Consider the following 24,464-nt stretch of genomic DNA (forward strand, 5'->3'; position numbering starts at 1 on the left):
CCATATGATACCATCTCTCTAAATACATATCGATGTTTATACCAAATCAACCAAATAGGTGGGCGAGTGGACGACCACCAACCAGTTGAACATAACGGCGCCGGAAGCTTTCCACGAGTTCGGTACCACCAATATTACGCTGCGGGTGACCACCATTGAGTCCGTGCCTTATGTTATGCGAAAATTTTCGTCGTCCGCCGCCGTTTCGTCGCGCAATTCGTCAATCTTGTCGTCCACATCGTCAGCCAAGTCGGCCATAAATATCGGTGGTCTCAACAACGAAAACGACGAGTTCGAGGGCTTCTGTATTGATCTATTGCAGGCCATCGCCGATATGCTTGGCTTCAACTATGAACTATATCTGGTTCCCGACGGCAAGTTTGGCGCCGAAAATCAGACAACAAAAGAGTGGAACGGTTTGGTCCGCGAAATCATCGATAAGGTATGTCTATGGGGGTGAGTGTGTGGATGTGTAGGTGTGTAGGTGTGTGGGTATGTGAGTGTGTGAGTGTGTGAGTGTGTGAGTGTGTGAGTAGGTGTATGGTTGTGTGTAGGGGGAGGAAATGGGATGTAAATGTATATGTTATTCAATAATTAGTTATTTTTTTAAACAATTAATTAATCTAATAATTTTCATAATTTTATAGTAAGTTTTATTTAGTAAGTAAGTTATACTGTACTAATAAAATTATTGATAATTAATTATTTTTTGTTATTTATAATACTGTATTATAAACTGGAATAATTTAATTGGAGACTAAATAATGTAGTTTATTATTAATAAATATATAAATTAAACTTAGTGTAGACGATAATGCTAAAATTTATAAACATTTATATAGCTAATAATAATTATTGATAATTTATTACAGTATTAATACATATGTTTTAGACTTATTATTAATTTATATCCACACAAAAATAAATAACAATAGATTAAAAATTTGGTTTTTAAATTGCCATAAATTTCATTTATTATTTTTTTATTTTCAATTAATAATATTTACAATATTATTAATTAGTTACAATTTTTAATTAGTTATAAAAACAGTTATAAAAACTATTAAGTATATAACAAAATAAATTTATAATTATACAGTCGAATAAAAATAGATAAAAATTAAATAAAAAATTATAGTATTTTTAAAAAAATAAAATAAAATTAATTAAATTAAATCCATTATAATTGCGAAAATAGTTGTTTAGAAAATTATTTTGTTATATACTTAATAGTTTTTAACATTATTAAAATTACAATTTTTTCTAAATAATATATTAATATACAATAATATAATTATATTTTTTTTATATTATAAATATTAATATCTTAATTACTAATCAACACGTTTTATAACATTATTATTATATTATCTATAGATTATAGGATACTATAAAATATAATAGATAACCAGCAAAATTATTTACATAGTTTAACATATAAATTACCAAACTTTTAACAACCTATTCAACAATTTAGTTATATTAATTTAATCCTATAATCTAATTAGATAATACTGTACTATTACTTATGGGGTAAATGTAAATTTTAATTAGTGTTAATTTTCAAAAAAAGGTGCGTAAAATTAACATATATTATTTCGACTGATAACTTAATTTAACTTTACACTAAATGTTAATTGAAATTTTTAATTTAACATTGCATAAATTAAATAGTTAGTTTACAACAAGCAATAAACATTAAAGATAAATAATAGCAACAATCATTATAATCAGTAATTATTTTAAGCACATATACACACACACACACACACACATAGACATAGACATTAAAATTTAATTACATTTTATGCAAAATATTATTTATACAATTTGTAAACTTTTAAATTAAAAACTATAATTATTATTTTTTTTAAAAAAAACATATAACCTAACTGTGCCTAAATTTTATATACCATTTTCTCTCTCTCTCTCTCTTTTTACTCAAACACACACAGAATGCCGACCTGGCCGTGGCCTCAATGACCATCAACTTTGCCCGGGAAACGGTCATACATTTTACAAAGCCATACATGAATCTGGGAATCGGTATACTATTCAAACTGCCCTCAACAATGCCAACCAGACTGTTCTCGTTTATGAGTCCACTGGATGTCGACATCTGGTTGTACGTAATGGCTGCCTATATTGTGGTCAGCATAACCATGTTTATTGTCGCCCGTTTCAGTCCATACGAGTGGCGTAACCCGCATCCATGTGCGTAAATATATATTTGAAATAAAATTTAAAAAAGGCCCCTGAAAACCTCTTTTATATATATATATACCGGTATATATAACTACAATATTATATTAGTACAGTAGTTAAACAAAACTATTAAAACCATTTAGCAAACAATATATAATAGTTTATATACCGGTTCTCGTTGAAAAAACACACACATATATAATAATACAAATAAATATCATAAATAATATTTTTATGTTATATCTAACTTTTTTCTTCTATTTCTCTCTCTCTCTCTCTCTCTCTCTCTCTCTCTCTCTCTCTATTTCTCTATCCATCCCTTTCCCATCTAAACAACCGTCAGGTGTTATGGACAGTGATATTATGGAGAATCAATTCTCAATGGCCAATAGGTCTGTCTCTTATTGACATTAATATTATTATTATCATTATTACTATATTATAGTAGTATTACTGCTAAAAGTTAACAGTTTGTGTGCTATATGTCTATTTATAAATCAATTAAATAATTAATTAATTAAATAAATATTTATCTATAATATTATTTTTTTCTCTTTCCTATCCATTATTATAACAGCTTTTGGTTCACAATTGTAACGCTTATGCATCAGGTCTTTGAAATTATTATTTTTATTTAATAAAAAAACTAAAATATTTTCAGCCATTATTTACACAATTTTTTTCTACATAATATCAAACATTTGTTATACATATATATATTTTATATCTAAAATAAAGTATAGTGTATAATATATTTAAAAAATAGTAATACAATTTATGTATAACTATATGTATAGGTTAAGTGTATTGCCCCCACTGATAGAAAAAAATATGATATACAGTATACAAAAAAAAATAAAGTTTTATCCATCAGTTAATATTAACTGATAAGTTATCTCTATATATATATAACTAGTAGTTATACTATTTATTGATAGCAAATTCAGTGAATTATAATATGATATATCATATATATATATATATATAGTAGTTATATAAATATAAAAAAATATGAGACGAAAAATAATTTTTTTTCAAAAAATATTTGATCCGAAAAATTCCGGATCCGATCAATAATTCATAACATGTTATATATATATTGATATATAACTTCAAATAATGTATATAACTATAGTAAGACATACAATATATAGCAAATATCTGAACATTGAATTTAATTTTCTATTGTATTTTGAATTTTACATTTAATATTTTATATAAAAAAATAATACTATATTTATAAGTATTATATTTCACACTAAGCTTAACACACACACAATTGACTTTTAAGTACAAAAAAACTAAAAGTAAAAAATATAATAATAATAATAATATAAAAGATAATCAAAAAAATAACAACACACAATGATATTATAGAAAACAATTTATTTTTAAAAATTAGTATTTAAGTTATAATATAGTATTTTTATTACTGTAAAAACATTAGAAATAAAAAATAATTTATATATTGTTTTAAATGAATATTTTTACATCAAATATTATATTTTTGTTAAATTATTATTTTCAATGACACTAACTGTGTGTTTGCTGTCTATTATATTATCACACCATTGACTGACTGACTGGGCGGCGATGGACAGGGATGTGATCTGAATCCGAAAGCCACTTCCACACGTATTATTGGTGCCATTTGGTGGTTCTTTACGCTCATCCTAATCAGCTCCTATACGGCCAATTTGGCCGCCTTTTTGACAGTCGAGCGTATGATTACGCCAATTGAATCGGTAGAGGACTTGGCCTCCCAGAGCAAGATAACATACGGTACACTGGAAAGTGGGTCGACAATGACTTTTTTTCGCGACTCACAAATTGAGACCTACTCTCGGATGTGGAGGTTTATGGAGAACAGACAGGGAGTGTTTGTCAAGTCGTACGAAGAGGGCGTCCAGAGGGTAGTCGATGGTAACTATGCCTTCCTAATGGAAAGGTAGGTCTTATTTTGTTTGTTTTTTTTATAGTTAAAAATATTTATTTATTAGATATTTATTTTAAAAATTATTTTTTTATTTTGACTACCCCTCCCACCCCCCAATTATTAGTACAATGTTAGACTTTATGGTTCAACGAAATTGTAATTTAACACAAATTGGCGGTCTATTGGACAGTAAGGGYTACGGTATTGCCACACCTATAGGTAAGTGATTTAATATAATAAATATATTAATATATATATATATATTCAGTATATATATATATATATATATATATATATATATATATATATATATATATATATATATATATATATATATATATATATATATATATTGTATATATTTATAAACATATAACTTCTTATGCAATTATATAACAACTAATTATAATATTCAATTATCCTTAAAAAATTTATTAAAAATAAAAAATAATTATAATAATAGAAAAATCTCTATAATAAATACAATTAATTATTAATCTTTATATATCAGCTATTATAAGCTTTTAATTTATTATAGTTTTTTATATTTTGTTTTATAATATATAAATTACTTAATATGTGCTTATTTAAGATTTACAATAAATTTCAGATAACATTAATTATAGTAATTAAAAATAAGTGATTTATTTGTTTAAATATTAATGAATTATAATATAAGACAAATATAACTATTTAATCAAATATTATTTATAAAATAAAAAAATATAAATAAATTATATATATAGAAAAAAAATAATTAATTTAATTTGCTATTTATTAAAAAAATAGTATAATTTATTTAAGTTACAAACAAACTTTACAAAAATCCTACACATATTATTGATTAGCATTCAAATTTAATGATTGACAATTTGTTATTATTATTATTATTATTATGCTATAAAACTTATTATAATTTTTACTCTACAGTAAATATTGTATTATAATATTATATTAAAAATTTTCCAAAAAAAATGTGTAGGTGTTTATTTGACAACAAAATAACTATATCTAATAATAAACTCAATAATATAATAAACATATATATACAGTATAATCACAATAGTCAACTATTATTAACCAAAACTTAATAAAATATATTTTTTGATGATAATTATGCGATACAAACATCACTTAATTTATTATTATATAATTTATAACTATAAATTTATATTATGCATACATTGCTACACACAATAAATAAACTGTATATATATATTGTATATTATATAATAAATACAATGTAACAAAAATATATGTATAATAATATTTACATTATATATTAAAATAATTTTTAGTTTAAAGGGATCAATAAAATTTAAAACATTTTAGATGTTTATACAGTATTTATTTAAAAATAAAACTTGTCTAATGTATAATATTTAATATATAAATTATATCTACAGTATAAATATATAGTTATTATATAAATATATAGATATTAATTATAAATTATATATTATTTAGTTGAGTAGTTTTCTAGATTAATATAAATTATACTTATTATTACAGTATTAAAAATGAGAAACACAAAATCAATACATAATATAATTTATATATATATTATACATTATATACACTATATTCTGTATTATATATATATATATATATATATACTATATATAAGTAGTGAGATATCATCGAAAAACTTATATATGATTTATATTAATTATAATTAATGACATGAATATCATAGACATTAAAATGTATGGCTTTCTTACATTGTGCTGACATTTGTTTCTCAAAATATAATTACATTAAATATATACTACAGTATTATGTATAACACAGTTAGACTACTTTATACATTAAATTCAAATACTGTATAACAAATGTAATTAAAAATTTTCAATGAAAAATTATAGCCATTTTTTTCTTGTGAATGATTTACACATAAAACACACATACTTTACATATACATAGAGAGAGAGAGAGAGAGAGAGAGAGAGAGAGAGAGAGAGAGAGAACATTTTTAATTTTATAATCAATATTAAATAAATTATATCTATATTATTAAAATAGCTATATATTGATAGATTAATGTGTTGTATATACTTTTAATGTGTATCCAACAATAACAACAAAATTACATCAATCAATAATATCAATATTTCTATAATTATATGCTAGACTTATAAATTAAAAAATTTTAATTAAATTTTTTAATAACATATTACTTATATGCAATATATATACAGTATATACAGTATATATGTATATATAAATTATATAACACACATATAGTATATAACACACAGTTAAAAATAATATGTGTTTAATAATAAAATGCAATATTCATTATAAATCATCGTCACTATTATATATAAGAGGTTTTTTTTATTATTATAATAGATGATAGAAAACACTTTTAATTGAATTTACAATTTAATTAATTCATTACTTAGACATTGCCTATTATTATTAACACATATATATATATATAGTACAATACAGTAAACAACATTTAATAGGAATTGAGAAACAGATAACCAACAACAACAACAAAAATCAATTTCAATCACACTATTAATGTTATTTTGTTAAAAAGGTAGATAAAAAAATACATTGAGTATACAGTAACTACCGTTATATATATATAGATCTACCTTAACTCTAAGCACGTACACCATCATTACTACCAATAATACTATATATATCTCTACTATCATATCAATTGCACCGTTAGGTTCTCCCTGGAGGGACAAGATATCGTTGGCTATATTGCATCTCCAGGAAAAAGGAGTCATTCGTATGCTTTACGACCGGTGGTGGAAACGGCCGGGTATTACCTGTTCCCGGGACGACAAAAGCAAAGAGGGTAAGGCTAATGCCCTGGGCGTTGATAACATTGGCGGCGTATTTGTGGTGCTGTTGGGCGGACTGGCCGTTGCCATTGTCACCGCTATTATCGAGTTTTGTGTCAACTCAAGAAAGAATGCACAAAACCAAAGGGTAAGCGAAATATTATGTCTGAATATATTATCTTATATGACATCCCTATTGCTTATCATCAAAAAAATTGATAATACATAACTGTGCTATGGTTATGGTTTATGCTTTTCATAGTATCCAATGTATGTATGATTGTATGTTTGTCTGGTCGGGTATGTTATTATCAATATTACGATAAATATATTAACGATTAGTGTTGTTTGTATGACATCTCTCTGTGAACTGTGTGTGTGTGTCAGTAGTTTTTATAGTAATTATTACATACATTTAGTATGTATTCTCTATGTTAGTAATGAATATGCATTCAATTATATCACTACAGTTGTATACAGTATGTGTTGTTGACATCCCTGTGCACTGTCTACTATTGTCTGCACTTTGTTTAGTGATTAAATTAAGTGTGTGTGTGTGTGTGTGTGTGTGTGTGTGTGTGTGTGTGTGTGTGTGTGTAAGTATGTGTGTGTAAGTATGTGTGTGTGTAAGTATGTGTGTGTGTATGTATGTGTGTGTGTGTGTGTTAACTTGACAATTGTCAATCAAAAACCTTTAACAAACATACAGCAGCACACATATAGTTGTGGACATACCTACTACACACTGTACAGTACAGTACATATTGAACAGTCATAACCAGCAAACCTTTTACATATAGATTATCTACAATATTAATCATTGGGTTTCTCTTGATATTTAGCAATTGTCCAAACATTCAGTAATTTATTATCTATTAAATCACTTTTAATATCTATATATAATATATATCAATACTGTATTAATACAGGATATGATAAAATATATTTATCATTAGTATATAGTGTTAGTGTGTGTGTATGTATGTGTGACCTTATAGTGTCTAAAAGAAATATTTATTACAATTTTATATTATGATAAAAATATATATAAGTTATATGATAATCATTAACTTCAGTTTTAGTTCAGTATTAATTTTATTTATATATAATATATTACTATATTATTATTATTATTATTATTAAATATTATTATATAATTTGTTAAATTCTATTTAATTGCAATATTTCCAATAAAAATATTTAACTTATTATACAATAATAATAATATGACATAAATTTACTCCATATATACTGTTTAAATATAGAAAACTTATTATCATTTTATTATTGTTTATAAAGTATACATTAATTAGTATTTAATATATTGAAAATCATAGTATTTTTTTTGAGTTGACTAATAATATTTATAAAACTTGTGTTTATATTTATAATCAGATTAATAATAATAAAAAAAATTAAATGTTTAATTTAACATACAGTATGCTGTATTATCAGATATAAAGTATTAAAATTTTTCCATCAGTATTACTATTAATATATAATAATATTGTATACTATATAATATAGTTAATGTTGTTGTAAACAATTTTCAAATAATGATAAAACAATTTTATTTTAATAATTAGTTTATTTTTATTATGTTTATTAGAGTGTATACTTATATAATATCAAATAACTTAATTTAATATATATATATATATTAGATTTAAATTATATAATGTTTAAAAATATCATTATAAAAATTTTATCAATTTTAAATTTTAAAAAATATTAGTTTTAAAATTATTTACTTTATTGGGATGTTAGACATTAAATTAAATAAATGATATTTGATGATTGACATCAAGACATACACACACACACACAACAAATAGTTGACAACACAAATAAAATTACACACAAAAAAATCGGAAAATATTGTCATTCAAATTGATGGGAAATTGTCACTTAAAGGCACATATATGTAATTTTGGACAACATTTTTATCATATTATTGTATGATTCATATACAGTACTATACATATAAATATATAACCCTTAGTACAATATATGTATTTATTGATGACTTATATATTTTAGGTCTCTATCTCTCTCTTTCTTACTTTCTCTCTCTCTTTCTTACTTTCTCTCTCTCTTCTCTCTCTCTCTCTCTCTCTCTTTCTTTCTTTCTTTCTCTCTTTCTCTCTTCCTTAACACATACCGTAAACCTAATGGCCATTCAATAGTAGTCAGCAATAAATGAATTGTATTTTTTTATATATTTATCCGATAATATAGTGATTGAATGGCACATTAAATCACAGCAAATATACACTACATAAGACACACATACATACAGACACATACAGACACAGACACACACACACACACACACACACACACACACACACACACACACACACACACACACACACACACACATCAAATAGACTTTATTGATTCTTACTATATATTATACATTATATTATATGAGAATCATTTAATAATTAGTGTGTCTATACATTTATGGCTCTTACTATCTATATATAAGAGGGTGAGTGGGTTAGTGAGTGAGTGTTGTCTATTATAGAGATGAGAGAGAGAGAGAGAGAATGGATCAATAATATTGGACATACAGTAGTAATAGTATAGTAGTGGCACAACGTTTTGGTTGATCACATACCGGTGCTGGTGGTGGTGATGATGATGTTGATTACAACAGAGGTGTTTGAATTAGCAATATTACTATTAACACTACTAATAATATTATAGACAACACAACATTAGGATTATTGAATGGGTGGGTAAGTGAGTGAGTTAGTGAGTGAGTGAGTGAGTGAGTGAGTGAGTGAGTGGGAGATTTAGTTATATACGATATACCTGTAAACTTTACGGGTGCGTAAAAATAAAAGCTAATTATTTAGTCGCACTTTTATCTCCTCTAATACTACCAGTACTACAACAACAACAACTACTACTAATCCTAAATGAGTTTATCGCTTGTATAGACCTTTTAAAAACCTAACAGTGCTTTTAAAAGCTCTCTCTCTCTCTCTCTCTCTCTTTCTCTCTCTTGAAAATAACGACCAGTCATTCAGACAGACATACAGTACAGTACTTACAAAACAATTTCATTCAATTTTTATGTGTCTACTATTTTTGCACAGTTTTGTTGTTTCACACATGCATTTAATATGTTTTACTTACAAATAATACCTAACAGTAATTACTATAATACAAACACACACACACACACACACACATTATGTTTGTAGCTAATATTATAATAATGATAATAATAATAATATAATTTTTAGACATTTCTATTTTTAACAGTAATTAAATATTACAGTATATTAGTAAAACATTAAGTACAGTATATATTGTTACTATTAGTGTAGTACTAAAAGTTGTTTAGCATTTTTTAAATATTTAATATAATAGTTTAAATACATTAGTCGGACAATAATTATATAAGTAGTCAATGATGATGATAGTTGGGGGGGGGTGTGGGGGCTGTAATCTCTAGTCACCTACTAGTTTGTATCAATGACTTCCATTGAGGGACCAACACATTAAACAAACAAACAAATTAATTAACAAACTTAATAATGATTACTATATAATTAGTTAGCTATTAACTAGTAATAGTAGTAGTATTAGTAATCATAGTATCAATAAATTTAAAAAAAACATAATAATTATTATATTTGTTTATCTGCTTTTTTGTTATCCCTATTTTCCAATACCACACCAACACTACTACTACTACTGTCCACCACCACACTAGCATGACATACCTGTCCTCCTCACACACAGCAGAGAACCGGTATTATCTGAACAAAAAAAGTATATTAATAAAGCCATAGAATCTTATCTTTTGCTCCAATCAGCAATCGCTTTGCTCGGAGATGGCCGAAGAACTACGTTTTGCTGTCAAGTGTCGGGCACCGCGCCAGAGGCCAGCCCTACGCCGGCAGTGTTCAAAATGTATACAACCGGTTGGTCCGAACAATACCTATGTTCCGTCATCGGCAGCAGCCATGGAAATGTTGCCCCAAGAGAACGGCATACTGGCTATGATTGAATCGAGAAAGACATCGTCGCCCCTGCAGTTTGATTGCGGTGGCGGTGGCGGTGGTGGTGAATGCCATCATCATCAGCCATCCCAACAACACAACTCCCAGCACCGACATCAGTCACACCATCAGCAGCCATCACATCATCAACAATCCAATTACCAGCCGTCACATCTACAGCCTCTTCATCATCAGTCGTCCTGTCATTATAGACACCATTCACCCCATTCTTAGCCATTTAATATATATATATATATGATGTGTGTGTTTAATAATAATAATTATTATTATTATCCATAATAAAAACCATTTACATACATAATTATAATGCATATATACTGTATATATATTATATATATTTTCAATCATCATCATAATAATCACACTGGTGTCTCTCATCCCATCAACTAAATTCCCAGCTAAATGTCTGATCCATTTATAGTTAGGACATTCAGACACCACCAATAATCAGCTCATCCATAACAACCGGGTAGACTGGAGAAGCTAGAGAGAGAGAGAGAGAGAGAGTGAAAAAAATGTTTGCAATAATTGGGTGATATAGAGAAGTGCATCAAAGATAAAATAATATAAATATAAAACAAACAAACAAAACAAAAAAAAGGAAATAAATAAATGAGTTTGAAATGAGTTTTCATTGTTTTCGCTTAATCAACTGTTCCTACCCTACCTCCCGCTTATCTATCTCTATCAACAGAGATACACACACTTGGAAATGTGTATGTGTGTTTTTTTAAGAGGAACGGTAGGGTTATATGGTCCGAGACTAAAAGCCCTGGTCGCGTATCATTAACTACTACTACAACAACTAAACATATTTATCCCCAATGATATATACTGTATATATATATATATATATAACTGTAAATATATATTACTTTAAGTAGCAATTTATTTGCTATGAAAATGTTTTATTATTATTAGAGACAGACGACATTTTATAATTTAAATATTATAAAATAAAAAGAGTATATATATTGTTATATAAATCTTTTTTTTAAAAAAACGGTTATTGAATTAAATAATTTCTAATTAAAAAGTTTTTTATTATTAATTAATTAGATAATTAATAGATAATAATTATAATTGAAATTAATATTTTTAAGTATATATATAATGTATATAAATTAATTTTAAAAAATATCATTTCAATATGATTTGTTTAGTATAGTAATGTTTGTTAAATTATAATAATATTAATAATGTTTGTTAAATGGACGATAATTTTTTGTTTATTGAAAACATTTGAAATTATTGAATGTTTCAATAATTAAAAAAAACTAATTTATTAAATAATTAATAATTTTTATTAAATAATAATTTGTAAAAAAACAATCTTTTTGTGTTGTTATGTGTACGTGATTAGCATTAAATGCATATTAATAATATTAAAAAATAACTAAATAATAATAATAATAAAAAGTGCCATAAATTTAATGATATAAAACACACAGAAACACAAAATGTGAAGAGTTTTAGTGAGAAATATTTGTTTAATAAAAAAAATAAATAATAATAATTAATAATGTTTTTTACAAAACACAACATTTTCAATCAACACAATCAACAACATCAACAATAATAATAAAATTAAATATTAGTTATTTAATTATTAATAAACTTAATAATATTTTGTATATATATATATATATTTCATAAACATTTCCACAATAGTTATCGATAATACTGGGAAACATTTGAAAATTATTAGTAAATTAATAATTAAGTTTTTTTAAAAAAAATTGTTATATTAATTAGGAGTTATAATTTACAATTGATTGCTTATTTACATTTTTTTGTGTTACAAATATAACTTAATTAATACAATAGTTTTAAAAAAATGAGTGAGGTTTTTAAATTATATATATATTTAAAAATAATAAATAATTTATTTAAAAAAACATTAATAACTGTTTACTCTGTTTACTAAAAAAATTATACATAATAGTTATTATTATTAATTATTACAGTTACAGAAAATCAATAGATTTTAACCTAGATAAAAAAATTTAAAAAAAACTAAAAATAAAATTTTATAAATGTTACTAATTATTAATTTCATAAAACAGTGTTATTTTAATAATTTTTTATATTATTTGTTTGATTGATTGTAAAAAAACAAAATGCAAATTTTTATCATCAAATTATTTGTAAAATTGTTTTTATCGAATTAAATTGTTTGTAACATTTAATAATTATATTATTATTAAAATTATCTAGAATAAAATTGTTTGTAAATATATATATTGTACATTTATAATGATAGTAGTTTGAAAACTAATAAATAAATAAAATTTTAATTAATTTAACTTTGTATAATTATTTTTTTTATAAACATTATTAAACTTAATTATAAAATCAAATACAGTAGTTATTAAAATTATAAATAATAAAAAATAAAATTACATTATAAACTATAATTTAAATTGTTAATAAATAATATCATATAAATTAATATTATTTGTTTAAAATTAAAATAATTAAATTTATAATTAATTTTATAAAAAAAATTGAAAATTGAAAATAATTGGTTACATAAGCTGTTAACTATTGACTATATTTATTAGTTATAGTTTATGTGTACCTGATGATATTGTAAATTTATTTTACAACATTACTATAAGATATATATCAAAATACATGCTATAGTTAGCATCAGGGTTACATAATTAGTAATAATAATAATACTTTTTTAATAAATATAGCAGGGTAATATGGTTAAATAAAAAATTAAATATATTTATAAACATGGTGTCACCATCTATGTTGTACTAATCATATTAATATTTATTTTTTGAAAATTTATTTCATTTTACTTTTATAATTATAAAATAAAAGATTATTATTTATGGTATATTATAATTTAATATTAAATTAATCTATCTAGATTTATAAGCATGCACATTTTTGAGTTATTTAATTTTGTTAATTTATTGTTGTAATAAATTCGGTATAATAAAATTAATATTAAGTTTATTAGAAGTTTATTATTAATTATTATTATTATTTACATTCATAATATATCATTTCTAATATTAATTTATTAATAATATAATTTTTGTTTTTGTATATTAATATAATTTTTGTAAAATGTATTTAAAAAAACAACAATAATAATAATTGTCTTTATATTATTCATATATACAATACAATACATTAACTATATTAATAGTTACAAAGATTGATTTTTTTAAAATTATTAATAATAAATGTTTTCTTAATATATTAAGTTTATTTAAAATGTTTAAATAACAATTTATAGAGACGTTTATAGATTTTTAACAAAATATACAATATATATTAAATATACAGTATATATATATATATAATTTATAAACAATGTTTGATGAATATTTTTACATTGATGAATTACAAATACAAATTTTTAAAAATAAAATAAACATTTTGAATTTAACGTATAAGTTATGCATTTTTAAAAATTTTATAATATTAATTAATAACAATAAAAATATGATTAACAAATTATTGGAAATATAAATTAGATAAACAGTTAATAATGAATAATACAATATTAAGTTTTTTTTAATTAAAAATTTATATAATTTTCTCGCACCGGTATATATATATATATATATCGTATATATAAATTCATAAACTATTATTACTATTAATAACTGAGCTCATCATTAACATTATTATTATTATCTCATCAGTGATATACAGTATATATATATAATAGTAGAAAAAAATTATATCATTGTTAAAATTGACGAAAAAATTTTCAATGAGCAATTTTCGGTGATATATTTTAGTTTTTTAAATAATATTTGTGGCAATAAAAGGGATAGTCATATAAACATATATATATATATATATATTTAAATAGGGATAACCCTAATATTGATTATTCATTTAGTCACTGACTAGTTATCATCTAAAAAGTAGTAGAAAATTGTATTTTTTCAACTTAAACAACAAAAATATTATATATATATATATATTAATTTTTTTCTTAAGTGATATATTTTTCATAACTATTCAGTCACTCATTCACAATGCATATAATGATTATTACTATTTGTTACAATTATTTGTATCTATTGCTAATGTGATTATTATTATTATTATTATTTTGATTGCTTGTTATGATTACAATAACTGGAGATAAAATAGTTTTAAACAAATTTTTAATGATAACAGTCTATTTAAATGTGTCTATTGTATTGTGTGTTGCATTTGAAAGATAATATTTGAAATAAACATTACATTAAATATATATATATTTATATATTATATCATTAGTAGTTATACTGAATTGTGATTATTATGAATAATTTCTTTAAAAAATACATTAATATTATGTTAATAATAACAATATTAATCTGAAATATTCTGTAAATTATTATTTTAAATGTTTTTCAATCATATATTTTTTTAGATACATATGATAACACTATAAATTACTTTTACATTAATAATAATAATAATAATAATAATAATAATAGTGAATATTTTTTACGTACATATATTTTCTATAATAATAATAATAATTTTTTTTAATAATTATTAAATGACTTTTCGTAAATTGTATATTGCATTTACAGTAAAAATTTAATATTAATAATAATAGTAATTTTTTTGTACAATAAATTTTTATATTAATTAATTAATTTATATTATATATATATATATTTTGTTTTTTATCAAAAAAAGTAAAGAGAAAAAGACATAAAATATTTTTGATCACAAATTGGGTTTTTTGTTGAAAAGATGGCACCGGTATGTCAATAATGTGTGTATGTGTGTGTGGGAGGACTGGTGTGTGAATTGATATATATATATATATATATAACGGATTGATTGTATCATTAAATTTGTTAAATATAATTCATGTACTGTTCCTCAAAACATAGCCGATAATATCATAAATAGTTTTTTTTTTGAATTAATTATCATTATAGCTAACATCATCACCCAAAATGATTAGCATTATTATTAATAATATTATTATTAATTATCGATAAATCATTTTTTTCAATAAATTTTTTTTAAAAAAAACGACAACAAAATTGTATCAATAAATTGTAGAAAACTGTGGCGGAAGTGACGACCCTTTTTCGTCGCTATATTTATAACAGTCAAGTGAAGTGCCCGCTCGGGGTTTGGCCGCTTTGGATGAGCTCTGACAGGAAAATGCAAACTTCAGATCGTTTAGCATTTCCTCGCATATCGTTTCCTTAAACAAAACAAAAAATAATATATATATATATATATATATATATATAGCAGTCAAATCAGACACACATAAATCAATAATAGATTGGGACAGGTAGGTAGGTTAGGTAGATAAATAAATAGGTAAGCGCTCTCACTTGGCTAACGTCAAAATTACGAGCCTTCCACATAAACTCGAGTATGGCTACAAACAATGAAAACGATAGGCCGCCTAATAGGACAACAAAAACGCCGCCCACGTTGTCGATCTTCAACGGTGTTACCGATCCGCCGCCTTTTTTATCTTCGACACACTGTCCGCCGCCCTTTTTCTGTTTCCACCACCGTTCCTTTAGCAGCAACAGTACACCAGACTCCTGGAGCTGTAGTATGGCCTGCGATAAAGGCATCCGAACGGGTGAGTCTGTTTGGGGTGAGGGTGGGTGTTAAAAAAATGGATCATATGTAGGTGCCATTAGTTTAGTACTCAAAAAAAACAGACAGTGGGAATGAGGACAGGTATGAGACATTTACCTTTTACAGTGGCTATACCATAGCCTTTACTGTCTAATAGACCGCCGATTTGTGTGAGATTACAGTCTCTTTCGACGGTATACTCGATGGAAGCACTTTCCCTATTAAACAACAAATCCAAAAAAAAAAATATTATTATTATTATAACACAGCAAAAAAAACAGACCCTTTTAGTTATGATGTCTGTATTTTTTTTTGTTAGTGTTTTTTTTTGTAGCTTTAGTTTTTCTCTCAATAAATCATGAATCAGATGATGAATGATAATAAATAAATCATACATACATGAGGAACGCATATTTGCCATCACTTCTTTCGACAGTTTGTTTGGCCTCTTCATTGGATACCATGAGTACTCCCGGTGTGCTAGACATGTGTTTCCACATTTTCTTGTATGTCGTTATATTTGATTCCTTCAATCAACAAAAATTAATAAAATAAAACAAACGGTACAGATATATGTTTTTGTTTTGTTTCACAATTATTATTAGGTGACGATAATGGTGTGTGTTATATATATAATATACAGGTATATAAAATTATATATGTCATGTGTGTGTTGTGTGTGTGTGTGTGTGTGTGTGTGTGTGTGTGTGTGTATGTTATATATATATGTATGTGTGTGTGTGTGTGGTCAATATTCAAACACACACATCCCCACAATAAATCAATCATACAAACACAATAAAACATAACTATTAGTTAACTAATCATAATTAGTTTGTTTGTAATTTTGATTGAGATGGTAGGTGAATGTGTGGATGATATTGGGTGACAGTAGTCATTTAAAAAAGTCGCATAGAAATAAAAGCATAGTAGTAGTAGTAATAGAAATATATTTACTGAGAAAAACGAGGCGGTAGACCCTGATTGTAGACAACCGTATTTAATAGTGTCCTGATTGGCCAGTCCTACGGCATCCTCGATAGGGAAGACAATCTTTTCGACAGTCAAAAAGGCAGCCAAATTGGCGGTATAGGAGGCGATCATTATTAACGTAAAAAAGTACCAAATTCCAGCTATAGTACGCGTGGACATGGCTCTGTTGGGTGGGTGGGTGGATGGATGGGAAAGGGTGGGTGAAAATTAGCATTATTTGGTTCAACAACAACAACAATAAAAAAACAAATTATGACAATCAATGAGTTATTTAGGTCCCCTACTTGGGCGACAAGTCGTTTCCCTGTTGCATAAGTGAGCCAATGGTAAACCAGAAGCTATTGCTTAGACTGAAGCCGTTTTCGAGGACTTCGTCGTTTTTGCGGCACGGATGCGGATTTTCCCATTCGTACGGTGAGAGTCGGCCGACAATGAACAGCATACTCGAGACGCCGATGTAGGCGCCGACCACATAGATCCAGACAATGTTGGAAAATGGCGACAAAAACGAAAACAGCGAAGTAATCTTTTTGGTCGGCTTTTTGTATAGTATGCTAATACCGGTGTTCATAAACGGATGGGTAAAGTCAACCGCTGCCTCACGTTTGGATGTTATGGTCAGATCGGCTACTGCTATGTCGGCTTCGCCACGAATCAGTTCGCCGATCATACCTTATAATAATAATAATAATAATAATAATAATCAGTTGATTATTTGATAGAAATTTAATATATTATATATTGTATTATATATATATGTATAAAAATAGTAGTACTGTAATCTGATATAAATAACATATTTCTATAAACACATAAAATTAATAATAATAATAATATGATATTATACACGAGTGTCATATATGTAAAAAACATGAAATTATACCCGTAAACTAATTTATTGAGCCTACTATATTGTATATTAATATTTACACACACGTGTATGTGCGTGCGTGTGTGTGTGTGTGTGTGGGTGGGTGTGTGTGTAACCTACCGTTCCACGTGCCGTTGGCGTCGGGCCGTCCGTAACCCTTATCCTTAACCAATCGAAATTCATATTTGAAATGCAATATTTTTGATAACTCTTGGATCAGATCGATGGAGAAGCCCTCAAACTGGTCGTTACCGATCTTAGTATTGGACGACTCCTTGACCATTGTGTACGGAGGACTCAATACAGTCGTAATACTTAAGTGGGCGTTTTGTAGGGTTAGTTTTGTATAATGGCTGATCCATTGGTTACTTATGTTGAGACTGTTGTCCAGTTTGCTGTCCTCAGACCAGATGCCGATCTGATAATATTTAATGTAAATTATATTATATTATACAGTATTTATATATAATATATATAACACATAAAACTATGTGTCAATGTTTATGTGTGTTTAGGAAAAATTGTATATAATTATTGTGTTATTATTAATTTTTCGTTGTATTATTATTAATCAAAAAAACAAATTTCCAAATAATACAATGTTTTTATTGTTTATCATTTATTAATTAAATCAATTATTTTTATATGTAATTATTTTTCAAAAATAACATTTGCTATTAGGCTATCTATATATAAATTTATATATAAATATATATATATATAGTAATATAATATATAATTTTATATACAATATATGAGAAATGTTATACACTAATAATTAATGATTTAAACACAAACTAACGGTAGTGTATTAGTAAAAGTAGTAGTAGTAGTAGTTGTGCACAAATTTATGGTTACATATGATATATAAAATTTCACTGTATATACTGATATAATGGTGTATATAACATAAATCAATAAACATATCATAAAACATCGATAATAATAAAATAAAAGTGTCTATAATATAGATGAAGTCCATTAGTAATGTTTATGGTTATATATATATATACTGTATATACAGTCTGTGTGTTGTTGTATAAGAAAAATTAAAGCAAAAAAAAATAATACAACAACTGTTCCCTTACTTTCTGTAGTCCAGAGCCTTCTAAGTCAATGGTCATCACATCTAACGTAACACTGGATCTGAATCCCGACTGATCAAAGCCCACGAGGCCTGTTATGCCGCGAAAAGTGATCTACGATTCAGTTGATGGCAGTGTATGTATGTATGAATGTGTGTAGCAGTGTGGTGTGTAGGGGGTGACGGTATATATTAATATACGAAGGAGTATATGAAGGGGGAAAGGGGAGGAAAGATGAAAAAAATATATAACAAAACCAGATATTAATGGCTTTTATAGTAGTAGTAGTAGTAACAAACATATGATATATACATTACATATACTTATCTAATAAAAAATATGTATTATTTTTTGGTGTGTGTGTGTATGAATACTGGGTATAACTTGTGATATCATAAAAAAATTATTGCTGACTATTTAGTTATATATATATATATAACTACTGTATTCTGTATATGAAAAAGTATAGTCAATTCATTTGAGACAACAATATGTGAGTTATTATTATCAGATATTCTGATTAAATCCTTTATATAATATAAATATAATTTTTATTTTATAAACTATAAGTAAAAGTATATTGTATTTGCATTTACAGTATATATAATATTATAGTATATACAGTATTACTATTATATCGCATTTACAGATACAGTATACTTGATATTATATATATTAATCTAATTTATATTTAATATATTATATAAGTTATACATAATATAGTATATTTATGCTCAGAATATATGTGTCATATATATATAATGAAATGTGAATATAAAATGATAAATAATTAAATATCTTACTCTCTCTCTCTCTCTCTCTCTCTCTCTCTCTCTCTTAGTTTTACTATACGGTCTAAATCAATGCAAACACAAAATGAGTTAAAAGCTTTTCATAGTTTGAAATCTCTAATGATAGTACTGTACATACATTTTATTTATAAATATATATATAATATATTATAGCGAAAATTAATATACGATTGAATGCAATAAAATAATAAGCTTGTTGTACAATATAAATATATAATTATTATATATATATATATAAATTATATAATAATATAATTTATATATCTATATCTGAATATAAATTATATGTGTTTAGGCATTAAATATTTAATCTCAACAAACAATAATAGTCAGCTAAGCATTTGTAAAATATTCATTACTATGAAGAGTGAATGTAATATAAATTATATATATATAAAAAAAATTTATATATTGTATATACTAAATATACAAACATACAGAATATTCTGTAAACATGTAGTGAAATAGTGAATATATTTGTTAACACATTTACTGTACATATGATATTACTAAATAATTTTGTGTGTGTGTGTGCGCGCGAAAAAAAACATTGCAAACAAATTCACAAATATATAATAAAATAAATATTTTTTTTTGCATATAAATAAGGAAATTTAAATTAATTAATTAATTATTTCATTCAATACTATAATAACTATTATAATAATTACAGGTCTCATATAATTGATTAGTGACGACCCCTTTTCCCAGGGAACTCCTGCCGTACATGAGATGGACTGTATCTCAACTGTTTGGCTCTGATCCAAGTCCTGTATGGCTGTGGCCAATAGCCGTACCCCATCGTAGATAAGCGCACTTTCCGTCTAAATTATAACAAATAAAATATGAATTAATATAAACAATAAGATAAAAAAAATGATTTTCAATATTTTATTAAATTTGTTTCAAATATATACCGAAATACTATTATCAGGCGCTTTGGTGCGCCTATAGCCTAACCGTGCGGTCAGTATTGGCCAGTCGTCTATAAGGCTCTGGAGTTCAAGACTGGATGAGTCGACAATACGAAAGGATGTAATCTTTGTGCGGCCATAGTTGAAGTCCTCTAAGTCGACTGTATGTAAGTCCTTATCAAACAAACAAACAAACAAAAATAAATTACAGCAATTAATATATTTTTTAAATGAAAAAAATAATTAATATAAAGACATAAATATTATATATATATATATATTGTATAATAAAAAATAATTGCAAAAATACAGAAATTAAAATAGATTTTAACTATAATATTAATAAATACATCACAACTTGTCTAATAAATGGGTTAGTAGTAGAATAAATAGACAAAAAAATAATTATTTTTCATAATATTTTTTTTTATTATTTTTGTTTTATTAAATATTGATAAAATTTTTACCATAAGTTAGTCTAGTCTAGACTAGACATAAGAAAAACATAATATTATATAATGATATACAAGTATATAATATTATTAGTATTAAGTAATAAATTACTATTAAAAAAATGTTAACAATTTTGTTTATTATGAATTAATATTTTTAAGTAACTTATCATATGTTAAATAATAATATATATATATATATATATTATATTATATTCTAATATCAAAATAAATTTTGATAAATTATTCATAATTTTTATTATTATGATTATAAGTACTAGTATTGATCGTTTGAATATCAAGGTTAATGCTAAAACAATTTTTTATTTATTTTTATAATATGTAGAAAATGTATTATACGATTTATATATATTTTATCACATTTATGTGATGCACATTTGAAAGTAATCTAATTTTATGAATTTTATAATTTTATTTAATATTTTAAAATTGATAAAAAATTTATTTTATTTTTTGTGACTCAAGTAAATTAAATAAATTATTTTTGTTAGAAAATTTTTTTGCTCTCAATTAATTATCTTTTCAATATATATATACAGTATTTAAAATAGATAAATATTTGTAATATTATGTAATACTGGAAAAATATAATTATAATTATAGATAATATTAAATACACTAAAAAAGATATACAATATTATTGATTATTATATTATTAGATGATGGCATATCGATCATATAAAAATAAAACATTTTTTTTCATTATATAAAATTGCAATGTTGTAAATTTTAATATCAATTTATTGACATATTTGAATGAGTGGGCAAATAAAGACAGAAAGAGAGAAAGAAAGAAAGAAAGAAAGAAAGAGAGAGAGAGAGAATATATGAACTTTTTTTTTTATTTAATAAAATGTTATTATTTTAATTTAACGTAAAAATTTTATGATGCCTATTTTATGATTCATACAATAATACAAAACAATAAACTTTATGCATATAAAAATTTATTATATAATAATAATAATAATATCATGAATCATAAAATAGTTTTATTAAAAATAATTGTAATAAGAATAATAAAATTATACAAAAATAATATTATATAATATTAAATAATAATAATAGTAAGTAAAAGATATAAATTTTTACTGAAAACTCGCTAAAATATATCATAACTTCAAATGTAGATAAATAAAAGTTTTTTTTAAAAAAATTGTATTAAAAAAATAAACTTAAAAAATGGTTGATATATGGAATATAGTATACTTTTATATATTTTTTTTTGTTTGCTTTCATTATAAATGCCAGACAATGTATTCAATAATATAACAATTGTAAAAAAATAATAATAATGATTATATCAAATACCATACAGTATACTGAATATATTTTATTAAATAATAAAATTTGTTACTTTTTATCATACATTTACTGTACTGTACAGTACTTGCATAAAACAAATGAGTTTTGAAAATTTTATTGAAAATAAAATTATTATTTTTATTTTGTTAAAAAAATTTATTTTATTTATATTAAATTTTATTCGCAATTTCTATGTCTATTATTTTTTTAACAAATTTTCTAGTTTAATGCATAAAATTTATCTTAGTATTGAAAATTATCAATTTAAAAAATAGAAATAATATTTATTTATTAATTAAAAAACTATTAAACTGATTTTAACTAAAATAATTCATTTTATATTAGCTTTAAGTTAGTTTATATTTTTTTAAAAAAAACATTAGATATTTAACATAGAAATACTGTATATTAATTTGTTGACATTAGATAATGTATATAATTATTATTTAAATATATATATTATATATAATAGTATCATTAGTATTATTTAGTTTAATTTGTATAATATTGTTTGATAACAATAACTATAAAATAAACTGAAACGAGATTTATAGTATATGTCAGTATTTAAACAAACAAACAAAAAAATGTCTACAAAATAGATCTCAATCTTATAATTTGTGAGTAAATTTCATTTACTAGTATTAGAGTATTATATTTTTGTTGCTTTTGTTGTGATATTATATTGTAGATAATGAAAGCGAGACATGAGTTCACAACAAATAGTATATATTATAGTTTTTTTTGAAACTTTTTTTTCAAAATAATATATATATATATACTTTGATATGTTGTTAACATTATATCTTTTCACTTTCTATTCAGACAATTATTTTCAATACATACAAATATATATATATATATAATATAAGGAATATTCTGTATCCTAAAAAAAATCGAGACCAGAATATTGATATCTGTATATAATAATAATAATGTATAGAATAATGTAAGGTATAATACTTTTAGATTGATAGATATAATACTGATATATAATATAAAAAAAAGATAAATAGATAGATAGATAGATTCTGTATAACCAATGCTAGTAAAATACAAAATTGAACTAATATATTTTTTCTACAAAAGAATATATAAATTTATTTTTTATGATATATATATTGTACATATATATATTTTTCATGTATATAAATATTATATATTTATCATTATATAGTTTTATTGAAAAAAATATATATATTTGATTGAAAACATGACTGAATAAACATTTCTTAACAATCTCTCTCTCTCTCTCTCTCTCTCTCTCTCTCTCTTTCTCTCTCTCTCTCTTTCTTTCTTTCTTTCTCTCTCTAAATGCCAATACATACATAACAGCGATATCTTTAATGATAGTCTATATGGGCATCACTTCGCATATCCATTATATTGTTATATAACATACAAGTAGTATATCAATAATATCTATAGATATATATA

The 24,464-nt window shown here is 24.0% G+C and overlaps 2 protein-coding genes across 2 annotated transcripts in view; one reads left to right on the forward strand and one right to left on the reverse strand.

The window, feature by feature from the left end:
* Positions 1–11,198, forward strand: part of LOC128961094 (glutamate receptor ionotropic, kainate 2-like) — a 77,284-nt gene extending 66,086 nt beyond the window's left edge. Inside the window, exons 8-15 of the mRNA XM_054307301.1 lie at positions 59–442; positions 1,956–2,214; positions 2,549–2,597; positions 2,783–2,816; positions 3,807–4,153; positions 4,266–4,360; positions 6,828–7,093; positions 10,779–11,198. Of these exons, the coding sequence (XP_054163276.1) occupies positions 59–442; positions 1,956–2,214; positions 2,549–2,597; positions 2,783–2,816; positions 3,807–4,153; positions 4,266–4,360; positions 6,828–7,093; positions 10,779–11,198 (1,854 nt within the window). The remainder of the gene's footprint in view (positions 1–58; positions 443–1,955; positions 2,215–2,548; positions 2,598–2,782; positions 2,817–3,806; positions 4,154–4,265; positions 4,361–6,827; positions 7,094–10,778) is intronic.
* A 4,819-nt stretch (positions 11,199–16,017) lies between these two features.
* The window catches only part of LOC128961096 (glutamate receptor ionotropic, kainate 2-like), a 20,901-nt gene continuing 12,454 nt past the window's right edge, over positions 16,018–24,464 (reverse strand). The window contains exons 6-15 of the mRNA XM_054307303.1: positions 21,253–21,423; positions 21,007–21,159; positions 19,527–19,637; positions 18,559–18,856; positions 17,852–18,239; positions 17,532–17,730; positions 16,974–17,101; positions 16,692–16,792; positions 16,316–16,581; positions 16,018–16,179 (exon numbers count right to left, since the gene is read on the reverse strand). Coding sequence (XP_054163278.1) covers positions 16,018–16,179; positions 16,316–16,581; positions 16,692–16,792; positions 16,974–17,101; positions 17,532–17,730; positions 17,852–18,239; positions 18,559–18,856; positions 19,527–19,637; positions 21,007–21,159; positions 21,253–21,423 — 1,977 coding nt within the window. The remainder of the gene's footprint in view (positions 16,180–16,315; positions 16,582–16,691; positions 16,793–16,973; positions 17,102–17,531; positions 17,731–17,851; positions 18,240–18,558; positions 18,857–19,526; positions 19,638–21,006; positions 21,160–21,252; positions 21,424–24,464) is intronic.

Source organism: Oppia nitens, unplaced genomic scaffold (assembly GCF_028296485.1).
Source record: "Oppia nitens isolate AA-2021 unplaced genomic scaffold, nextdenovo-longstitch-racon4-pilon3 scaffold5_pilon_pilon_pilon, whole genome shotgun sequence".
NCBI lineage: Eukaryota > Metazoa > Arthropoda > Arachnida > Sarcoptiformes > Oppiidae > Oppia > Oppia nitens.